The sequence below is a fragment of the Hemicordylus capensis genome, chromosome 1, assembly GCF_027244095.1.
Source record: "Hemicordylus capensis ecotype Gifberg chromosome 1, rHemCap1.1.pri, whole genome shotgun sequence".
Classification (NCBI taxonomy): domain Eukaryota; kingdom Metazoa; phylum Chordata; class Lepidosauria; order Squamata; family Cordylidae; genus Hemicordylus; species Hemicordylus capensis.
The window spans coordinates 247,221,548-247,244,913 of NC_069657.1; the positions used below are offsets into that span (position 1 = coordinate 247,221,548).

Genomic DNA, 23,366 nt, shown 5'->3' on the forward strand with positions numbered 1-23,366 from the left:
AGGCTTCCTTCTTTACAAAAGGTCAGCCCACACAGCCTATCATGTTGTGGAAAGATCTTCCTCCCTCATCTCTGGTTCCAGGGCCAGGAGCTTTCAGTTCCGAATTCAGATGTACCGCAGGCTGCTTGGGACCTCAGGTTGGGGCGGTGAAACTTACTTCAACCCAAGGGACTGGAGTCCCAATCCTGAACCCTCAGTTTTGTCACCACGTCGGTCTGTGATTCCCCACATTCAGACACAACATATGCAGAACTGCAACCCTATTCAACTGCAGTTCTGCATTGCGTGTGAATGCGACCTGTTTGTTAAATCTTCCACTGACATTTAGGTATGGCTCTCACAGCTGATGATGTGCCATTCCTATTTTGAAATGCCAAGGTAATCCCAGCTATCAAATGCTATGAAGCTCCATTAAACAGCAGAGTCTTGCCTAAGGGAGGCAAACAAGAATGAGAACATATTCTGGCAAAAGAAATAAAGAAAACTGAGAACAAATTTGAGTAGCATATTGCTGAAAATGTGATGAACAACAAAAATGAAATTCAAGAATGCATTTATTTTGCAAAGTTACTTTCACTGTGACAGTCAACCTGAAGTGCTAAGGCAAACAAATAAAACTTAATAATGAATGCCTAACAGTGTATTTAAAGTTGCTTGTATTCCTCCCCACTCTATTTTTAAAAAACAAAACCAATGAGAATGTTATGCCAGTTACTAACTACCATCAGATTCATATACAACCTGAAGCAGCCATAAAATTAATGTCTAGCTTACTGAACAATATTCTGGATGAACATGCAGCATGGAATACACCTTCAGTAGCATTTTGTCTGGAATTTAAATCAAAGGTGAAGTAAGAATTTGTGGGGATAGAAAATGCTAAGCACTTTGCATTATTTCAATGTTTCACTTTTAAGTCTTCAAGACATTTTCTAAAGCAGAATAAATAAAAGAAAACAAGGAAAGAGGGGAGGGGGGTGTTGATAATCTTTGCAAGTGAGTTTTGGAAAGGCTTCTTTTTAAAATGTTGTGAAAAACTTTGCTTTCCAATGTAATTTTTGAGCAATTTTAAAGACAGGTTGAGGAGTTTCTTTTTACTGCTGAATTTCTGTCCTCTTCAGTTAAGATCAGTTGTCCCAAGATCAATGTTGCAATGCTCAGGGGCATATTATATTATTTCTGTAGGACACAAACAGGAGGCTTGGCATCCATTTTTCAACCATTCTTGACTGCATGTTTCATTGCCCTTCTCGAACATTCTTACAAGTTTATCACAGCCCGTCAAAGTATCCACATACTTGCATGGATTGGCTGGGAGGAATAAAAGCAAAACAACATTAGATGCAAAAGAGAAAAAGCTTCTCCGTTTTTAAAAAAAAGATTACTCTCTCTCCTCTGGTTTGTACAGTGCATTATTATAACCTTGCAAAACTCACACGGAACTACCTTCACTGATCAAAAATGTTTGTTGGCCTCGTACATCACATTCTGCACTGGACCACAGACACATTGCGTCTTGGATTTTGAGGGGGTGGGTGGGTGGGTAACATGCTTCATATGTAACAGTCTTTGGAAAAATATTCATAAGCTACAGTAGAGCTGATCCAGAGTGCTGTATTGAGAGATATAGGCAAGGTTCTACATTTCAGATGACTAGATATTTCAGCATCTATCATAAAGCCGGAAAATTTATTTTTTTTAATTTATAATTTTTTAGACAGAAGGAACAGTTTTAACAAACATATATTAAAACAAAGAAACAAAGAGTTATAACAAATTTCGTTTTCCAGACAAATAAAATATTTTCCTCTCTCAACTTTATATAGCATATAAATACCTGTCACATACCTCAAAACCCTTTTTTTAAAAAAACAACCATCTTAAGACAAACAAAAAGAACAAAACAAACAAGATCCTAGTCACAGAATCACTCTGGCCAAGATTTTCTACAAAATTATATTTCACAATGCATACCATTATAAGAATAGTTTTCAAATTACCTGGAACTTGTCATTAACTTCCTTAATATAAAGTATTTTCCCACAAGCCCCCAAAAGCAAAAATCCACTGTTCCATCTCAGGAGTGTCCTTAACTTTCCATTTTTGAAGTATAATGAAATCTAGATAGTTTGTTCTATGGCACAGTGAATTTAACTTGTGAGGGTTATAAGCTGAGTGGATTTCAGAATGTTATGATGAAGACATAATAGCAATTTAAACAGAGCACTGAAGGACAGGCAGGCATCCTTTATGTGGATTTTTAGTTGTTGTTTTTGGTCCACCGAAAACATATATTAAATATACCTTGTCAGTTTAGACAATCTCAGAAAATCAAAGCCATTCTAAGGATGTGTCTTTAGCTTGTTTGGTAAAACTATATTGTCTATTCATAACATTATGAGATGTCAAATTAATAATAATTGAATTAATAATAATAAATAAATAAATCAAATTAATAATAATAATAATAATAATAATAATGTCAAATTCCCATTATTAATCAGTAATTCAGAACAAATATTTAATCAGTAAACAATCAAAGACTAATATTGTGCTTAATATCCATTTGGCAGACTGAATATTTCCTGGTGGAACCGCCTTCCCAAAAGAAAAATGGTCATCATTGGAGTGAGCAGGTGGCAGCAGTGTGCATATTATTTATTTATTTGTCGCATTTATAAACCACCTGACACATAAGTCTCCAGGCAGTGTACAATATGATAAAGACTTATAAAAACAAAGTATAAGAGAATATAATCACAAACTGACAGCAACAGAGAGACAGATTGCAAATAATGGAAAAACTACTGAACTAGTTTTAACTAAAACTACTGGATAACTAAAAACTACTGAAAACTGGTTCACAAAAGGACAAACTTGTCAAAAAAAAAATTCCTCCCTATAGTCCAAATAAAAGAGACTGGGGTGGGTGCAGGGGAGAGACACATCTTCAGGATTAGGAGTAAAGTGTGAGAGTGAATCTCAACCAGAAGCTTTCCCAGACAGCAGGCTTTACTGTGGGTTTACTGCAAGGCTTTATTGCAAGTTCAAAGTTGCTTCCAAAACCCATGCAAAAAGTGGATTTTTTTAAAACCCTGGATACAAATCGGACTACACTCTAATGCGCAATGAAAAATCCAAATTGTGTGTGAAGTGCTCCCTGATAGCTCACAGGGAGCCGATATGTGAGCCACACCTCCATTCCGGAGGAGATGTGAACTAAAAGCAGGGCGTGAAAAACTTCCAGGAGTGCATTCCACAGTCTGGGGTCAATAAAAAAGAAGACCTTTTCCCATGTGCACAACCACTGGGCCTCGCCTAAAATCAGAGGTGCTCTTTGGGGCCAAAGTCCAGGGCCTCTGTGATTTCTGGGTCCCCCCAAATCTTCTTTAACTTGTCCTGGGTGGTGTGGTTTGTGCCCTCGAGAATCTACACATTTAAAATAATGCTTAAGTTGCAGTGGTGGCGGCGGGACTCCAAAGGCCTTTAGGTCCAGGCTCCAAATTACCTAGGTGCAGCTCTGCCTAAAATTGGCACATGAAGCAGACACCACCACCCCCGGAGATCTTGTAGAGCAGGTAGATTCAGATGGGAGGAGGCAGTCTTTGAGACATCTAGGGCCCTAGTCATTTACGCTTTAAGGATTATTACCAGAATAATCCAGAAACAAATTGGTAGCCAGTGTAACCCTTTTAGGATTGGGATGATATGGACATCCCAGGCAGCTGCTGAGAATAAACATTCCTGAACACTCTTCAAAGGCAGCCCCATGCAGAGCATGTTGCAGTACTACAAACATGCTATGACCAAGGCATGGATGACTGTAGCCAGATCTGCTTTCTCAAGGAGGGGCTCTTTCAGAGGAAATGTTACACCATCTAGAGCAGGGGTTCTCAACATTGGGTCCCCAGATGTTATTGGACTTCAACTCCCATAATCCCCAGTCCCAGGTTGGGGATTATGGGAGTTGAAGTCCACTAACATCTGGGGGCCCAACATTGAGAACCCCTGATCTAGAGAAGGCTGAACCCCCTTTCCCTGGTTAGCTCTCCAAGTGACCAGCAGCATCTCCATATTGTCTGGATTAAGCCTCAGAGCCACCATTACCAAACCCACTCACTTAGCCATTTTGGGGTGCTCCTAAACCCAAGCCTCAGCCCTTTTCTTTCTATATATATTGCTTGGAGTTGAAACGCTGGCTGCATTTCCAGTAAAAGGTCACTCTGGCAAGGCACTCTCCTAAAAGGCACTTCTCAGGTTCATTTGCAAAGACCTGCAGCAAGCCAGAGGAAATGTGCCTCGCTGACCAGCAGGAGAAATGCTGAACAGAACCATCTTAGAGCTGCAAAAGTAACAAAGGAGAAAGGAATGCAAGCTTTCTTACTTTTAGTTTGATAAGAGTCTTCAAGGTTGAGTTGAACTCTCTACCCATCTATTCCTCCTCATCGCTATCAGAATTAAACCAGTATGTGCCAGAATAAGAACACAAGAACAGCCCTACCTTGTCCAGCATCACGTTTCACACAGTGGCCCAGCAGATGCCTCTGAGAAGCCCACAGGCAAGCACTGAGGGCATGCCTCTCTCCTGATGTTGCTCCCCTGCAACTGGCTGGAGGTGGCCTATAGCCTCCAGAGTAGTAGCCATTGTTAGACCTGTCATCCATGAATTTGTCTAAACCCCTTTTATAGCCATTCAAGCTAGTGGTCACCACCACATCTACCACATCCGTAGTATGTGGAAGTACTTCACATAGTGCTTGCACTTTTGTTGGTCCTGAAATAACTGGGGATGACCCCTGGTCCTAGTGTTGTGAGAGAGGGAGAAATGCTTCTCTCTGTCCACTCTCTCTACTCCATGCATAATGTTATACACCTCGATCATGTCTCCCCATAGTCGGCTCTTTTCCAAACTAAAAAGCCCCAGGTGCTGTAGCCTTGCCTCATAAGGAAGGTGCTCCAGACCTCTGATCATCTTGGTTGCCTTCAGCTGCACCTTTTCCAGTTCTACAATGTCATTCTTAAGATACGGTGACCAGAACTGTACACAGTACTCCAAACATGTCCGCACCATAGATTTGTATAAGGGCATTATAATATTAGCATTTTTATTTTCTAATGATCCCTAGCATAGAATTGGCCTTTTTCACAGCTGTTGCACACTGAAATGACACTCTCAGTGAGCTGTCCACCATGACCCCAAGCTCTCTCTCTCCCGGATCAGTCACTGACAGCTCAGTCCTCATCAGTGTATATGTGAAGTGGGGGGGAGGGTTTGCCCCAAGTTGCATCACTTTACACTTGCTTACATTGCACTAAATTTGCCATTTTGTTGCCCACTCCCCCAGTTTGGAGAGATCTTTTTTGAGCTCCTCACAATCTGTTGTAGATTTCACTATGCTAAATAGCCACTTCCTACCTACCTCCACTGTGAAAACTGTCCATTTATTCCTACCATCTGTTTCCTGTCCTTCAACTAGTTACCAATCCACAACTGAACCTGTCCCCTTATCCCATGACTGCTCAGTTCAGGCATGTCTGATGACTGAATGTGTGATGATGTTCTCTCCTCCCTTCTTTTTGTCAAGGTGATTGTTCCAGCAATCTCCCTTTTATATCAAGGAGTCATGTCAGGAGGATTATGCCAATCTCTTTTTGTGAAGAAGCATACAGGAAGAAGCCACCCAGACACAACCTAATTGATACCCAATAATTCACACCTGGGAGCAAGAATAATGGGAGCAAGAATTCCTTAATTCAGCCAAAGAATTATCTAAGGATTGGTCTCTGCCTCCCGCAGACCTCATAACACCACATCCAAACCATTACCACCTCCAACCAGTAGTTCAGAAAATTTACCACTCCCTAGGATCAGATATCACAGCAAGACAGAGCTGGGTGACATCTGCATATTGGGGACAACACAGTCCTAATCTCCAAACAACCTCCCTCAGTGCAGGTCTGCATGAAAATGCACACGTTGAATAATCAGGATGATGGGTTCCCACTACTTTCATTCATCAACCAATTCATCATTGTTGGTAAAGATTAACAGCTATCCAGGATAGCTGACCCCCTTTGTGCCTTCTTTTTCCTTCTGAAAGATGAAGTTGTCAACAAGGCAAATCAACAATTTATCAGATATCCCATTTTCCAGCTGATGTCAAGATAAATTGAAGTTCCCTATTACCACTATAGGTTGTCTCTCTGAAAGTTTGGTAATCTATTTAGGGAAGTATCACCAATGTTTTCAGCTTGACCAAGTAGTCTGTAGTAAACTCTCACAAAGGTATCACTTTTATATCTATATCTCATTTTATATTTTCTCATACACATTTTATAGGGTTTCTATGCTCAGATCCATGGATTTATGTGCAGATGTTTACAGTTTTTATATATAATGCAGAATTTAATTTAAGGCCCTCTTGATGAGATGCCCAACCCTACATTCTTCCCAGTTCATTCTTTCCAGTGCTTGTGCAGTGAATCCCATATCTTACTATGATTCTTTCATGTTATTTCACAGATGAAAATGATCTTAAACAAAGGATCACTGTATGATTTTCATTCTCATCCCCAGACCCAATACATATTAATGGAGACTTTACTGCATCTACTGTATTCATTTATTCTGACTAAATAGGCAGAAGTAATTGGAGGGAAAGCTACCCAATAGGGATCATGGAAACAGTGTTGAACATGGACCTTGGAGACCAGACATTTAAAAATAAATAAATCAGGGTGACTTAGCCATGGTCTGGAGTGCACGGTGTAACCTAGTAGATTGTAAACATGCCCCATTAGTTTCAATCAGACTGCTTATGAGTAACTTTGTATGAATGTGAGCCGTGACTAAAGTGTATACACACACACACACGTATGTATACAATGTATACACACGTATGTATACAACATATACAATGTATACACATGTATACAATGTGTGTATACACACACACATAAAAACTTAAATATGACATTTAGGGAAATATTGCATTAACTTCAGTCACTGGCTCACATCCACACTAAGTTACTCATAAGCAGTCTTAACAAAATTAAGTTTACTTGTTCCATTAATTTCAGTGGAAGTACAGTTCGAATCCCCACTGGTACTATATCAGGCAGCAGCGATATAGGAAGATGCTGAAAGGCATCATCTCATATTGTGCAGGAGGAGGCAATGGTAAACCCCTCCTGTATTCTACCACAGACAACCTCAGGTCTCTGTGGGCGCCAGGAGCTGACACCGACTTGATGGCACACTTTATCTTACCTTTTCACTAATGAGTAACTGAGTCTGGATGTATGACACTGACTGGAGTAGCCTGTTTCACAACTGTGACAGATTTGTGGTTTGTGACAGAGGAAGATTTGTGGCTGAAGTTTTGTGACAGAAGAGATACACCTGTTTTAAAAGGTTGGGAACCAGAGATGTGCCCGAACCGGCTCAAACTGCCATGGGCAGGATGGGGATGGGGTCCTCTGCTGCTGCACGGTTTTAAAGGGTGCAGCACTCATTTTACAAAAGGCTGTGCATGGCTGCAAGGCTGCTCCCAGCAGCCTGAGCTCAATGGCGGCAGTTACAGGCAGCTGGCGGCAGCGTTGCAGCCGTGAACAGCCTTTTGAAAAGCAAGTGCTGTGCCCAGAAAAGCCGTGGGGCAGGTGGGGGAGCAGGTACGAACCTGCTTACCTGCTTTTTAAAGGACCCATTCCCTGCCCCGCTGAACTGGTTCTGATGTGGTCACCCGAGCCGGTTCGGCGCTCCCCTAAGGAGGCGCCCATCCGGTTCAGGCACATCCCTGTTGGGGAACCTTTTGAGGTAAAATGGGATAATTCCATGAATGCCATTCTGCTCACTGGCTGTTCAAGTCAAATTGGTGGTAGGCTATTTTGTCTAGATACCTTTACTTGGTATGTGTTTCTTTTATGACTTTTTGGCAAGGTATTTCTAACATTGTTTATCAGAAAGGTATACTTTTCCACATGTCTGAGTATAAAGAATTGGAATAACTCCTTGAGGTTACTCACAAATACAACTTTCTATCCAAATAACAACACACAGGACCAATCAGAGGTTAACATGCCTTTCTTCTATGGTACCGGTACCTTATGGTACTTGTAAACTTTGCATTTACAAGTAACTTTGCATTCAGAGATATACTGCCTCTCAACATGGAGATCCCACAGCCATCATGTCATTTACTTGCACATAAAATGCTTGCTGTAGTCACTGGCTCTGAGAAGCAGATTAATAATATCTAGAAGACTTAATTTATATCATCAGTAACTTACTGCAGAGTTTATCCTCACAGTTATTTGGGCAGTCTCCACATGATGGACCTGCTTTGTAGGGTGTTGATGCCTTGTCTAATATGTTCCCCCTGGAATCACAAAACAACACGCTATGTTCATCATCAAAGAACAGTTTTTAAAAGATAGAATGCCACACAGAATTACTGTCCCAGCCTTCCTGGCTTCCAGTTTGGGTCACAAATGTCATGGGAGCATGAAGCTTCGGCAGCCAGAGTGACTGAGCCATCAGGTAATGATGCTGTGGCACAGCAGGCAAAGAAATCTAAGAGCAAGTAGTTCCATGGGAGGCCATTTCTTGTTCCCCCCAAAAGCTAAATAGGAAATGGGAGTTTGCCCCCCCCCAACACCCTCCTCCAGTTTTTCTTCTTATCAGATGAGGATGACTCATAGGACTAGAAAGGGTTGATGGTTTTAGATTTTGGAGAAAATGAAAGCAGTGGTGGCCTCAGTGGGCACTGGGCAAAGCAATGGCATGGCCAAAGGGAAAATAGGGCACAATACCAGAAAGCCCATGAGGGGTATATCTCAGGGATCTTTCTGGTAGCTTGCAGGTTCACCAGCAGCAGGTGAAAGGAGAGCAGTTGGAATCTTTAGGTGAGGGGCAGTGGCCAGATACACATTGTCAAAAAATGGGATATTCATCAGCAAGAAAGAGAGCAAAAAAGAGGACACATATTTGCATAATGCTAGCATTTAAAAAATAATATATAGTTTTCTTAAGATTTCATGTTTTACATTTATACAAAACAACTGAGGAAGATTGGAGCGGGGAGGCAGGCAGACAGGTCCATTCATAAATTGTTAGTAAGAAACTTTAAACATTAACTACCTCAACCCAAAGCATGGTATCAATTTCACTGTATCTATGTATCCACCTAATGGCACAGTGGGGAAGTAACTTGCCTAGGGAGCAAGAGGTTGCTGGTTCGAATCGCTGTTGGTATGTTTCCCAGACTATGGGAACCCGACTATGGGAAACACCTATATTGGGCAGCAGCACTAGAGGAAGATGTTGAAAGGCATCATCTCACACTGTGTGGGAGATGGGAATGGTCAACCCCTCCTGTATTCTACCAAAGACAACCACAGGGCTCTGTGGTCACCAGGAGTCAACACCGACCTGATACCTTTACTTTATCCCAGTACTAAAGAAAAGTCCCTGTCCATCAGTTACTCATGGGTTCTATGCATATTTTCTGAAAAATAAGACCCACTGAGTTAAATGGGGCTTACTCTCATGACAGTGGGCATCCTCTCAACACTTAACAGCTGCATAGCTCCACTTGACTGTTCACTCAGTACATTCCCCTTGGAAGTTCAGCAAGCCTCTCCAGCTTGAACCTCTCTGCTGTAGATTGCTCTTGTTACTTTTTTTTTCAAGGCTATGGGAGCTGAAGAGGTCTACTCTTTGCAAATCAATGTGAGCTCCCCCTGGTATTCAGAATGGAACATCACAAGCACAAATGTTTTTTGGAAAAAGTTCATCCACCTATTGTCATGATTTACTGGAGCCAATGCGGGACCAGAAGCAGACTGGTCATTCAGATACCGCTTTCCAGCCACCCTAATGGCCAGGACTCAGAGCAGCAGCAACTTTCAATGCTGGTGAGAAGCTGGGTCATGGACATGCCCTTGCTGATGCTGTGAATTTTGCCCCTTGGACTACTACTCCATAAGCCCCCAGGGGTGTGGAGGATGATACACCACTTGGCATTCCCCTAAACACAATGAGCTAGTGACAGCATCCCTTGGCAGGTACACATCATTTGATGAGGTAGGATGTATACTGGGGCTGCAGCATGGAGACCCTCATGGGCAAAGGCAATATAGAATCGGCATTCTGCCTCCTCTCTGAGCACCCTAGCCATTTTGATCTGTTCATGGAACAAATGTGATTTGGAGAAGGCCTTACCCATGCACTGCATCAGTTCTTCCTCAGCACTGATAACAATGAGCACAATGTTGGAGAGGGCTCTGATGTGGTGGACCCTGCTTAGTACGGCAAATTGCTTAGATGATATCCCCTTTGCCAGCCCAGAGAACTCTAAGCAGTGCATCACACAGAAGCGGGAATTCCATGAGCTAGTGCAGAACATGAGGTCTCCCTGGCTGAGAATGAGCCCCTCTCCCTGCTTTGTTTCCAGGGCAGAGAGGTTGACTCAGAATCAGGACAGAGTGAGCCGCTAGACATAGCTGGTCAACTTAAATGACAGGGTGGAGTGCTGCTACATGAGCAAAAAACAACCACAACCCCAACCCCTGATGCTGAATCAGCTCCATAAATTAGTCAGTAGATTAATTTTGCCTGCAAGGTGACAGCACCAGGGAGCCTATTAGGGTCACTGGAAAGATAAAGGCCGATGTAGGCATTTAGAAGGCATTTCTGGATGTTTGCAATGGCATCCTCCTCTGAGATACTGGTAGAAACTGAGTCACCTGACATTATGGATTTGGGGCACTATTGTTCAAGGACAGGTGGTGTGCTCAAGAGAGATCCAAGGATTGGCACTAGTCACTCCCAGTGAAACAAGTGTTGCCATGTCTGGTGCACTTAAAGGGGCAGAGCCTTGTCTGGACCATGTCTGAGCATCTGGTAGGATTTGTGCTACACAGGAACTATACAGCAGACTTTAGAGTTAGGAAATGATACTTGCGCAGGGCAGTAACGGCAGACATAGAAGAAGGAAGGCCTGTCATGCTGTGGGCAGTAGGAAATGGCACATCCAAGCTTGTATGAATTGTACCAAATGACCTATGGGGAAAAAAGGGTGGGGCACATAGAGAGTCCTTGTAATTAAAAATTATAAAATACTAGCATTTTGATAGCTTGCTGTGAAAATATTGGGGGGTTGTGTGTGTGTTTATGAAAATTATCATTCGGAATAGTTTCAGTCAGAGTTGGCAACCCTAGTACAACCAGAGAATCATGGAAAAAAACTGGTTACAGTCTGAATTCAGTTACCATGTGTGACCCCCTCTTCCCTACCGAAACCCACAGAACCCCTCAAAAATTCATTGTTGAGGGTCAGGAACACACATGGCACATTTCAGGGACTGCTGTGCAGAATGAGGGTGAATACCCAGAAACTGTGAGCTGGATTAGAGGGACCACTCTGCCCTTGATTTCCAGATATTACCAGAAGACAGCCCTATTCTTTTGAGATTCTCACAAATTTGAGCCAGCTTTATACTCCTTTTTCTAGATGATTTCCACTATGGCACGAGGTATGAAATGTGGATTAACTAATTCTATGCATGAACCTGATGCTGGGCGTGTAGTAGGTGTTCCGAGTCTTCTCTCACACTATTTTCTGGACACAAGCCACAGCCTGACCAAGTGCTTCCCCAAATTTTCTCATAGCATGATGAATTGAGGTCAGAGGAAGAAGTGAGTAAATAAGTGGGGAAAGCTCTGATATATGAACAGAAATGCTTTTTCACACCTAAGCAGATCTTCATATTCCAGCACATGTACATGACAGATCTTTATGAGGGCAAGATGTCAAAATGGTTGCTTAAATGCATGAAAACAACAAATATTCTGTTCATGATTTCCACAGTGCTAATAGTTGTATCCCCACCACCACCACCAAATTCATACTGGCAGATGCTTCTGGTGTTTCTGTTCATACCTGAGTAAAGACGTCAGTGTCTTCCGCTGGATCCATTGCCCCAACACCGTACTTGAAATTAGATTGGGGTTTGAGCCACATGTCAACTGCATCTGTCCAGCTCCTGAGAAAACCTGAATGCAATAAATTCTCACCACAAAGGATTCCTGCAATATGAAAAAATATGGTTGTCTACACATGTGCCTACTTAAAATTATTTAGTGCAAATGTGATAAGATTGAGTCAGTGGTGACTCAAGAATTTGGAACAGTATGAACATGACTATAGCCAGAAATGAAATCTTAGTTAATTTCTAGCCTGTGAATTAAACATTGAGGCTATTCACATGATGGGAGAAAATCAGGCTAGTGGAGGCTAGCCCGATTTTCTCCCATCGTGAGAACCACCGGGCTCACTAAACTACCCCACCCTAAAACCAGGTTTGCAGAGCGAGGGCTTCGCAAAACTGGTTTTTTGAATCGTGTGTTGCCGTGGTGTGGCTCTGCGCCACGGCAACCCACAAGTAGACCCCCAACTGGGAGGCTTAAAAGCAGCCTCCCAGCTCGGGGGTCTCTCCAACATGCCCTGCTCACTTGCTGGAGCTTCCAGGGGCTGCGCGGCTGCCGATCTTCCCAGCCCCCATCAGCTCCGTATCAGAGCCGGCAGTTGTGTGGGCAGCCGCTTCGGCTGCCTGGAGCAGACTGCCTGCTTGTGTGTGGGGAGAGCGGGCTAAGCCCACTCTCCCCGCTAACCCTCCCCAGGCAGCTCCCATTGATCATGGGAACCGCCTCATTATGTATTTAATGAAATACTGTAAAAATTCAAATGTAATGTTAATCAAATGAACAGTAAGTGCCAAGGACCTTGATGCTTCATAACTATCCCAATGCCTTTGCACTCATTGGTCAGAATGCTGGATCTGGTTTCTTTAATACTGAGCAAGAACCAAACTAGCTATGATGTAGCACATGTCCATCACTGTTCCCTCTAACAGGGATTCCCAGGGATTCCCAGACTACAACTTCCAGCTAGGGATGAGCATGAACCAATTCGGATGTCCGGCGGTTCAGCCAGTTCAAAGGTGGGGGGGATATATTTAAGGATGGGGGAGGGTGGGCTTAGCCCTCCCACTGCATTTCCTCCACGTGCACTGGACACTTCCGGGCACTTCCGATCCGAGGAGGCAATGGGGCGACAAGGAGGTACACTGCTACCCTGCCAGACTGTTTTAAAAGACAGAGCCGGTGGGGGAAATGCAGTGGGAAGGATAAGAGCACCCTCCGCCATCCTTAAATATATCTCCCCTTTGAACTGGCAGGCTCCAGTTCCATGCACACCAATACTCACAGCATCCCCAGCTAAAGTGGCCTTTGGCTGGGAACTGTGGGAGTTGTAGTCAACAACATCTGGGAATCCCTGTTAGAGGGAACAGTGATGACCATGTAGTAGTATCAAAATGTTGGATACCCCACCACCACCACTACCAGCCTCTGTAAGTTGGACAGGAAAAAGCAGCACCCAAAAACTGAACCAAAAAAGAAAGAATAGTGGGCTGGTGCAGAAAAATATACGTTGATTGCACAATCAAGCACGTTTTGAGCGATATGCTCTTCATCAGAGGAAAAATATTAAGGTGATGTTGCTGCAGCAATATGTATATTTTGGAACACTGTCATTTTTTAATTATTTCCCCCAGTGAAGAGCATATAGCTTGAAAAACGTTCGGATTTTGCAATAAACATATATTTTACCACACCAGCCCCAAATTCTTTCTTTTCTTTTCTTTACCGTAAATGTGAGCAGACTGTAAGTTTGAGCATTTTTCTATTCAAAAGCACCCCACCCCCAGCTGCTTTTCCAACTGGTGACAAATCTCCTTTTCTTGTTGTATAATGTGTAAAACAGCCCATAGACTCTTACACTACCTGTGCATAATCTCTCTGGTTATGGTACACACTTGTAACACAAACCTCCTTACCTGTCCACCCAAAAAAGGCTGTGCTCCTTTGAAAAACTGGTGGGTTACCTGATGACCTTTAGCATCTTTTGTTCCCTTTGATGAAACTCTTCACTTTTCTGGCTGCCTGATTTGCATTTGTAGCCAGACATGGCCATGTGGCACATTTGTACATTAATTATAAACAAGTGGAAACTCCCTTTTGGTACAACTCCCTGTCCCTGGAATCTAGTATCAGTTCTTCCATGGACCATGGAGATCAGGGGCCTGACTCATGTATTCACACATAAATCCTGTGTCACGTAAATGCTTTCAGCAGGACTAGCTCCTATTTTCCTTGGTATCAGTGTGTGCCTGATTATTATGGTGCTTGTCCTTATCATGTTGGCTCATCCTAACAGTGCATAGGAAATGCCATCAGGAATAATAAAGAACACTACAACTTGTAGTTCTTGAAAAAGCATGCTACATCAGGAGGCATGCTTCCTCTGTCTCTCATTCTTATACAGCCATTCTCTGGCCACCATCACACATAAGACCAAACTGGATGTGAACAAGCCAGAAGTTCGGTTCTGTGGCCGTCCGAATGTATGAAACCATTGTTTAGTTACAATAGCAACCCAATGTTTCCCTCCTCAAACCGTAATTTGAATCTTAGGTTTGTAGTGAGTTTCTCTGGTTTTGAACCTCAGGTTTGAAGGTGGCGTCGCGTGGTTTGAATTTTGCCACCATTGTAACCTGGGTTTTGTGCTGTGCCTGCTCCTGAAACCATAGAGAGGGCGGCTCAGACAATCCCAGGCTCTGTGGGCGGGCTCTATGCCTGCCATGCTTCTCGCTGGCCACCTCTCAGATCAGATGCACCGCCCTCCGAATTCTCCACACTCGTCCTGCCATTGCCTAGCAACAGAGATGCTGTGCTGCTGCAGTGTCAATGCATGTAAAGGGAGACACCCACATTGGGGGAGGTCCATTTTCTATTGTGTCTTATGTTTCCCCCTTTCCCAATCCACACACATAAAAGGGATGGGATGACAAGATGGGCACAGTGGGAGAAGTCTCCACAAAGCAAGGGCTGCAAAAATATTTGCACAAGCACATGGAGTCCCAGTGGCATCAGGAACTGAGCAGTTCAGATGTTCCCCAACAAGGACCACACATGCCAGGGGGGAGAGAGCCAAACGTTTGGGTGAAAGGATGCCCCAGTAGAATTCTTGGGTGGTGGTGCTTTATTATTTGTATAAGTTTGTCAGAGAAGGGGCCTCCAGTCCCTTCCCTTGGGTGCAAGCATGCAGCCTCTGGCATAACTATCGAGAACCATCCACCTAGAACATTATTCAATCCAATCACAGAATAGATACTTCCTGTGTGATGATGACGGATAATGTTCCAGAGTGGACCACTCCCTCATGAGAGTGAAAGGATATGAAGACACACATGCGGGCCAGAGAGCTGCCCAGCCTGGTTGCTAGATTCCCGTAAACCCTGGGGAAGGGTACCCCAGCAACACCTTTCCCTTTCCCAGAGACTGGCAGAAAGCAGAAGTCAAAGCACTCCCTCTGGCAGTCTGGTTGCCCATATGCATGTTTTTCTTTGCCAACCATGGCCACCAGGATTGACAGGGATTGCTGAAAACAGCGGCTCCCCTCACTTGGGATTGCCTGAAGCGGCAGCCAATTTGCATACACTGCAATGCCGGTCCAAGCCCAGGAATTTTGAACCTGCATTAGGAGACATCCCTGTTGCCACCCAGCTCTGCCCACTTGGGTGTGCCCGGACACACGGAGCAGCCTGGACTCCTTGGGAGTCTGTGAAGGTTGAGTGGAGAGAGGAAGGCGCAGGATGTGAATTCTATTGTTAAACAGAGACAGTGGGTGGGCTCACATCAGCGGAGACCCTTATAGTTGGATGAGCTGTCCCATGTACATGTGGTCCAACAGAGACCTGAAGCTCGTGGAGCCTCTAGTCCTTCTCAGTGGACTGGCCTGGGTCTACAAGTCCAAGAGCATCCTTCGTCATGGTGGACCAAGCCCCAGGATGTTTTTCCTGCTCTGATATACATATTGCCTCCTAGGAAGTGATCAATATCCCATCCAGGAGTAATGGGGCGGGGGGGGAAGTGCCCCTCACTATCCCCTGATACCTATAGTTCTGCTTGTGCAAGACTGCATGCCTGTCAAGGGCTTGCAAGAGCTGTGGTGCAAGTGGTTTGATGAAAGGGTTTAAATGCCCCTTCCCTGCCAAGGGCAGCCGACCACTGTGAAAAGGCACAATTGCACTTGGCATGCCCACTAGAAAATCATGGTCAATAGCTGCAGCCCTACTGATGTGCTGATGCCTTGCCCACAATCTGGCAACGCAAGGCGCATGTGGCTTGTTGGGATTTAGCCTCAGTGGACCAGGAAGAGGGAGGGGCTCCTCTGCCCAAAACCAGAGGTTGGGTGATCGTCTGCAGGACAATTCCTCGGGTTCGTAACAGCGGGGGCCGGGGGCCACTGTTGCCAGAATCTAAGGGGTATCTGGCAACAGAGCCGTCAACCCACAGTTTTATGCTATATCTGAAAGCGGCCTCTGTCTTTTGCAGTCTTTGGGGCTATTCTCACGACCAAAAAAATCGGACTAGGAGAGCCTAGCCCGATTTTTGTGGGTCGTGAGAACCGCCAGCCTCAGAGCCGAGCCCGGTGGTTCCGGAGCTCGGGCATACTGGGGCTTCCGGGGGCCACGCAGCTCCCGAGCTCCCCAGCCCCTCGGGGTCGGGCATCATGTGGGTGGACGATCATGTGGGCTTAGCCCACTCTTCCTGCTCACTTCCCAAAACTGGGTCTCACTGCTTGTGAGACCTGGCCCTTTGTCTGTGTGGGGCCAGGAGCCCACTGTTCAAGCAGGAGTGTAGGAAGGTTGGCATCTTCCCTCCAGCAGCACTGCCACCAGGGGATCTTGGAGTGCAAGTCCGCTACTATTTAACATCAAAGTTCTCAATGAATATAAAAGCAGCCCATTAAACCATACAAATCCAGCTGTGTGTTGCCTGCAAGCAGTCTACAGAGTTTCTTGCTTGTCCTCTTTGCATCTTAGAAGTGCTAATTGTTTTCTTTCATTGTCTTTGTTTATCACCTCCTTCAGGAGGAGGCTGACAGTAGGGCCAACAATAGCCTTGAGGCAAGGCAAGTCTTGAAATGTCTGTTGAATTTTTAACACTGGCTGGTCTTGTGTGTGAGAGTTACTAGTATTCAAAGATTAGTACTTGGAGCTCCCTGCTTTCTTAGAGAGGTGAAAGATGACCCAAGGAAACTATCAGGTAAGGCTTATGTCTTACCTTGAATTAGCATATATGCAAGTCAGCTGGCATATTTGCTTCATATTCATGTTGCACAGACCAAGGAAACTCATTTGTGACTATTCAGGAGCCATATTCATTGTGCACAATTGAAGTCATGGACATTATTGTTGAAGGGGATGGTTAAATCGGGTGAAGTTAATCAGATGTTTTCTCCAGCTTGCAGACACAGTAGGAGGAAAGGCATGTGCAGCAGGCACACCCTCAAGCCTACTCCAGGCCCCATCATGTCGTTAGGTCTAGATCCTGAAACTACCTAGCTGCATCCCTGTGCCTCCTGCCACTGCCTTGTGCTCCCCTTTGTGTCCCTCTCCCTCACTGCCTACCTCTAGTGACAGGTGGGACTTCCATAGTCTGATGCCAGCCATGCCCTTTGCACTGGAATCAGAAGCACGTCAACACAGATGGCTGGAATTAAACTGCCACTGCATCATTCTTCGCCCTCTCCCAGTTGGCAAGTGTTTGCTTCCCCAGCTGGGTGCCTCTGTTCTCCCCCTTGTTTCAAGTGAGGGAGAGGAAGGAAGCTCCCAACCAGTGAGCAAAGTGCTCACTGGCTGGAAGAGTGGTGGCAACGGGTGGCATCGGCACGCCCCAATGCCGGCCATGCCTCCGGCATCAACATGTTTGGTACAAGAGGTGTAAGATGGAAGTTTACACCCCTCAAAGGGGACCTTTGCCATCTCTCAGACAGTGAGCAATTTTTTCACTGATTGGGTGCTCTGGGGGAGGAAGAGGTGCCCTGGGTGGCCCCCAGATCTCAGATCTCAGCAGCCCAGGGACATTCCCCTGCCTTCAATGGGCTGCACACCATTGTAGCTACACACCATATTGTTCATTCTGTTCAACACTGTTTCTGATTGGCACCAGCAAATCTAACAGATTCTTAGAAGATCTGGGCACCACAAACATGGAAGTAAGTTTGCTTAATCAAGCATGATTTCTCCATAGCAATGGGTCATACCTTCCTCGACCTCCAGGCCCAAATAAAGTGTCTCCATGCTTAGGCCCTGGTCTTTTCACTTACCATCCACAATACGTTCTTCTATGGGACTGCTATTTATTTCACATTTGGAAGCCCATTTTTTGGCATTCTCGCCAGCTTCCTTGCTCCATACCTTAACAAAGGAAACAAAGAGACAAGCATAACATTTTATCTAGAAGACAGACTCATGGATGTAGTGCACCAGGCACCAGAGAGGGGAGGGAGTTCTTTCTGTGATTAGAACATCATGTCTGCTGCCAGCCCCATCTCTCCAGTTGAATGAAGTGACAGAGAGATTTGGGGATATTGGGGGGTCTGATGTAAGAAGACATAGTGGAAGGGTGGGGATTAGAGCTTGCGGGTAGGGTGAGGCATTACCAAATTCAGACTGAATCAGAAATAAGTAGCATTTCCCCTTCATGATGTCATTTTGGAATTATTGATCTGATTACTGAGTGTTAAAAATCTGTTGAGAACAATAAGAACTAAATTATGATGAATAATCCAGAATTTCTGCTAAAATATATATATACCAAAATAAATTTAAACATGTCCCCTAGCATATTCCAGTGTAAAATGTAGTACATTCAGCTAATTTAAGTGGTAGGAGTGTTCATGCAACATTTGGTATCTGTAGGTAATCGGGACAGCCACCTAATGGCTCAACAGGGAAATGACTTGAATAGGAAGCCAGAAGTTGCTGGTTTGAATCCCCGCTGGTACCTATATCAGGCAGCAGCGATATAGGAAGATGCTGAAAGGCATTGTCTCATACTGCATGGGAGATGGTAATGGTAAACCTCTCTTGTATTCTACCAAAGAAAAACCACAGGGCTCTGTGGTCGCCAGGAGTTGACATCGACTCAACAGCACACTTTAACTTTACCTTTAGGTAATTGGGAAGTATGATATTCAGAATTTCTTCAAAAAACTACAAAAATTATTTAAAATTTTCCCAAGCATATTCTGGTGTACAAAGTAGAGTATTCAGCTAATTTCAGTGGCAGGATTGTGTATCAAAATTTGGTATCTGTAAATCACTGGAAAGTATGACTTTATTATGCACAGACAAATGCTTCAAAATAAATAATAGAGTATCTGTTTATCCATTTTGATTATGTCAAAAATGCAAGGATACTGCAAGGGTATACCTTTAGCTGCTTTAGTGAAAATCTAGCATGTATTCCTGAAGTTATGTCTTTTAAAGGATTAGAGAGTTAGAATAGATTGTGGTTCAGAATTAACTGGGGAAGAGGAGAAGACCACAGGAAATGGGCAAAGAGGTGCTCCTACAGCAGGAGCTGTAGGGCTGGGTAAAGCTGAAGTCTATATGCTAGTTTAATCTAGAAAACATTCCAGAAACATTGGTCTAATGAGGCTGCATATCTGACCCTAAATTCCCAAGTTGATCTACGTCTCGGAACCATATCGTCTAAATGAGGGAGGAGGTTTTGCCTACAATACCATAGTGAACCTTTCACCAACACTTAGCTGCATGTTGTATATCTTACCATTTTCTCTTACCATTTTCAGCATATTGCTGGCTGTTGGATCCACTGCTCCCCTGTAGGCATTGTGTTTGTCAAGAATTTCCTTCTGTTGTTTTTCAGTGACATCACTTTCTACAGCTGGTCTAACCTACAGATTTTTTTAAAAAAGAAGTTATGCCACAGTCACAGATTTTTTTGATTTGAAACCATCCACTTCCTTCTATCTCTCATAAGACTCATAAACAGTCACTATATTATTAATCCCAGTAGGATGCCATAGGATGTTTATGTCCTTATCCTTGATGTTGTTTCCACATGTAAGCCAACCAGAAACCTAGCCCTCAACCCCCTTTACTTCATGCCTTCCACATTTTCTTTTTCATACATTCTTGGCTCTTTAGAAATGGATAGGAAAAATGTTACAATGCGTCTCTGGAATGGGTAGTACTAATGCCAGTTCAGGAATTGTGGGACACTGAGGACTGATTCGGACACTACTTCATCCAGGGCTGTCTGAAGAGAGGGCTAGAGCAGCAGTTGCCCAGGCCCCCGTACTGACACGGGGCTTGTACTGCATCATAGAACAAATACTCTTCTAGTTCCGAAAGAGCCAGAACAATATTGATGTATGGGGTTGGGCAGAAGGTGCTCAGGCTAGAGATAGGCCTGGTGAGATGGCTAAATATTGCCAAGAATGGCTGGCATAAACTTAAAAAAAAAAAAAAGTGGGGGGTATTCATCATAGGTGGCCCCGCAAACTAAAAAGTATATACAGTAGTGATTCATCCTAGAGGGTCCCTGCAAACTATTGTCACTCTGGGCCCTGTAAAAGCTGGAGATGGCCCTTACTCCATCCACCAGTCTGACCACACATGATAAAGACACATGCTTACTATGAATGTGCATGTCCTTCTCTGCTTCCAGCATACTCGGCTCTTTCCCCTAATCATGTAGAGGAGATGTCCAAACCACCCCCTTACATGTGCTATGAACACTAATTTAAACTAGCATTTGCACTGCACGGGGCTGCACAACTTTGGCCCTTCAGCTGTTGTTGGACTATTACTCCCATCATCTCCAGTCATAGTGGCTAATAGTCAGGGATGATGGGAGTTGTAGTTCAACATCTGCAGGAGGGCCAGAGTTGATGTAGAGCATCAGTTCAGAATTGCCACCCCACACAATTAGGGAAAGGTGCACTGGAGTGCCAGGAAGTGAGACAGGGTGTGTATGTTCATGCACATCAATCAAGCCAGTGGACACAGTATTGTTCCAACTTAGCTGGGACATTCCCAAGTTGAATGGGGGTGAACAAGCTGAAACATATTGTATTTACCTGAATCTAAGGCTAGGCTTTTTTCCAAGTTTTTTTATATTGGAAATAGGGAGGTCATCTTAAATTCAGAATCCTGTTCCTTCTGAGTAAATGCAGGTATAACCTGTATTTAACCTCTACTTTTTAAGGGGAGGTGTCTTAAATTAAGAGCAAATAATAAATCTTAATAAATAAATTGATTAATAAAACATATCATAAACAGAGTAATCCAGATAAGGCAAGGTGCTTTGGGGGAGTAAAACTGGTGAGCCAAGTAATGAGGCAAATCTGGTCTTGGATGGGGTTGCACTCCCCCGAAATATCAAGTCCATAGCTTGAAGGTTCGCCTGGACTCAACGCTGCCCCAGAGGCCCAGGTGATGGCAGTGCCTAGGAGTGCTTTCTACTTTGGCTGGTATACCAGCTGCAACTTTACTTGGAGAAACCAGAACTGACCACTATCACTCTTGCATTGGTCATATCCAGATTGGATTACAGCAATGTGCTCGATGTGGGGTTGCCTTTGAAGACTGTTTGGAAGCGTCAGCTCGTCTAGAATGCTGCTGCAAAGATGCTTGTGGGTGCTAGTCATAACACAAATATTACACCTATCCAATGGCAGCTTCCTTGGTTGCCAGTTTGCTTCTGGGCCACATTCAAAGTGCTGGTTTTGACCTTTAAAGCAGTGGCAAAGCCACCACTGAGTGGCAGAATTCAAAGAACCCAGGCCACCAATGAAAAGGGCCATCAGAACCCCCGTAGCACATGATGTCATCCACAAAGCGGGTGTGGCCCTAAATATAGCTGGCCAGCAATAAACCCAGAGCAATAAACACAGCTGGCCAGCAAGCACTGGCTGGAAATGAACTCTGGAGAGCTCGCATGGGCCCCTATTGTGCATTATGCCATGTGCACGTAGGCATGCCTGGGCTCTGGAGAGCCCCAAGCGAGCTCTCCAGAACTCATTTCCACCCAGCGCTTGCTGGCTGGCAGCATTTATTTCCCTTCCTCTCCCTCCAGCGAGGGAGAAGTAGGGAAATAAATGCATCCAGGCAGCAAACACTGGCCGAAAATGAGATCTCAAGAGCTCACTTGAGGCTCTCTGGAGACCAGGCACACCCACATGTGTGTGACATCACATGCACAGGGCGTTACTGGTGGGGCCGCCAGCTGGGTGGGACATGGGCCACCATTCAGCTGGCTCTGCCAGTGCTTTAAAGCTCTACTACTCAGTTTGGGACCAGGAAACCTTTTGGACTGCATCCACGCATATGCATTTGCAAGAGTCCTCAGATCATCCAGCTGGATGTTCAGCAATGCCATTGACACAAATCTGGCTGGTGGGGACCAGATATAGGGCTTTCTCAGTAGTGCCTTCCCTCCGTCTTTGGAATGCCCTCTCAGAAGGGCTTTGTCAGTCTCCCTCCTTGCTTAGTTTTAAAAAGAACTTTAAAACCCTACTTTTAAAATAAGCTTTTAAAGATCAGCCAGTCTTTAAATGATTATCATCTTGTTTTAATCCTGGCTGCCATTCTACTTTTATCCGCTCTGTTTTTTATTATGTTTTAGAATGACTCGCTGTCTTTTATTGTGTTTTACTCTATGCTTTTATATCTTAGATTTTTTTTTAATGCTTGTTCTGTAAGCTGCCCCGAGCAGCAGTATGCTGGAAGGGCAAGATATAAATATTTTAAATACATAATAAATAAAATAAATATAGTCCCAACTGCCCCAAGTAACTATTAGTTCCTGAGTAAGCCATATCTGACGTGTATTTTATTTAAGTCTTAAGGCTCATACCGTTCCTTGGGATTGCTGTGGGAAAGCAGTCAAAGGTAGGAGAACGATCAGAAGAAACATTTCTGGCAGGGAACAGTTAGGAAATGTGATTAGAATTTCTTTGTGGATATACACTCTAAGCCTAAAAGTTTATACTAATACCAATACTAATACTTTTACTACTACTACTGATATGTATCTACTACTCTTCAACAAAATTCTTAAAGCAGTTTACATAGAAAAATAAAAAACACATAAATAGAATGACTCCCTGTCCCTAAAGGGCTCACAATCTTAAAAAAAAAAACACATAAGGCAGACACCAGCAACAGCCATGAGAGGAATGCTGTGCTGGGGCTGGATAGGGCCAGTTGCTCTCCCCTGGCTAAATCTTAGAGAATCACCACTTTAAAAGGTGCTTCTTTGCTCAATTACTCAGAAGTACTATAAGTTCTACTGAATTCAATTGGACTTATACCCTGTTAAGGGTACTTAGGATTTCAGCATTAGGAAGCAATGACGATGTTGTTCAATAAACAGTCTCTTTTTGTCACAGCTGCTGTGCTTTGCTATTGAGGTTAACAATTAG

The 23,366-nt window shown here is 44.0% G+C and overlaps 1 protein-coding gene across 1 annotated transcript; it reads right to left on the bottom strand.

The window, feature by feature from the left end:
- Window positions 1-398: 398 nt before the first annotated feature.
- On the bottom strand, window positions 399-22,858 carry LOC128334947 (cysteine-rich venom protein ophanin-like). Its single transcript, XM_053272578.1, has 8 exons — window positions 22,799-22,858; window positions 19,719-19,832; window positions 18,237-18,327; window positions 11,943-12,055; window positions 10,965-11,062; window positions 8,290-8,378; window positions 1,246-1,311; window positions 399-430 (listed from the first exon to the last, which is right to left on the bottom strand). The coding sequence occupies exons 1-8, from the start codon at window positions 22,856-22,858 to the stop codon at window positions 399-401; spliced, it is 663 nt and encodes a 220-aa protein (XP_053128553.1).
- Between the last annotated feature and the right edge of the window lie 508 nt (window positions 22,859-23,366).

What these genes read in the sequence shown, in the direction of transcription:
- LOC128334947 (XM_053272578.1), bottom strand. Translation starts at nt 22,858, where the DNA reads ATGTTTCTTCTGATCGTTCTCCTACCTTTGACTGCTTTCCCACAGCAA. An exon ending in CCAGCAATATGCTGAAAATG is followed by an intron (nt 18,328 to 19,718) that starts GTAAGAGAAAAT and finishes TCCTTTGTTAAG; the next exon opens with GTATGGAGCAAGGAAGCTGG. An exon ending in ACACTGACGTCTTTACTCAG is followed by an intron (nt 11,063 to 11,942) that starts GTATGAACAGAA and finishes TTTTCCCCATAG; the next exon opens with GTCATTTGGTACAATTCATA.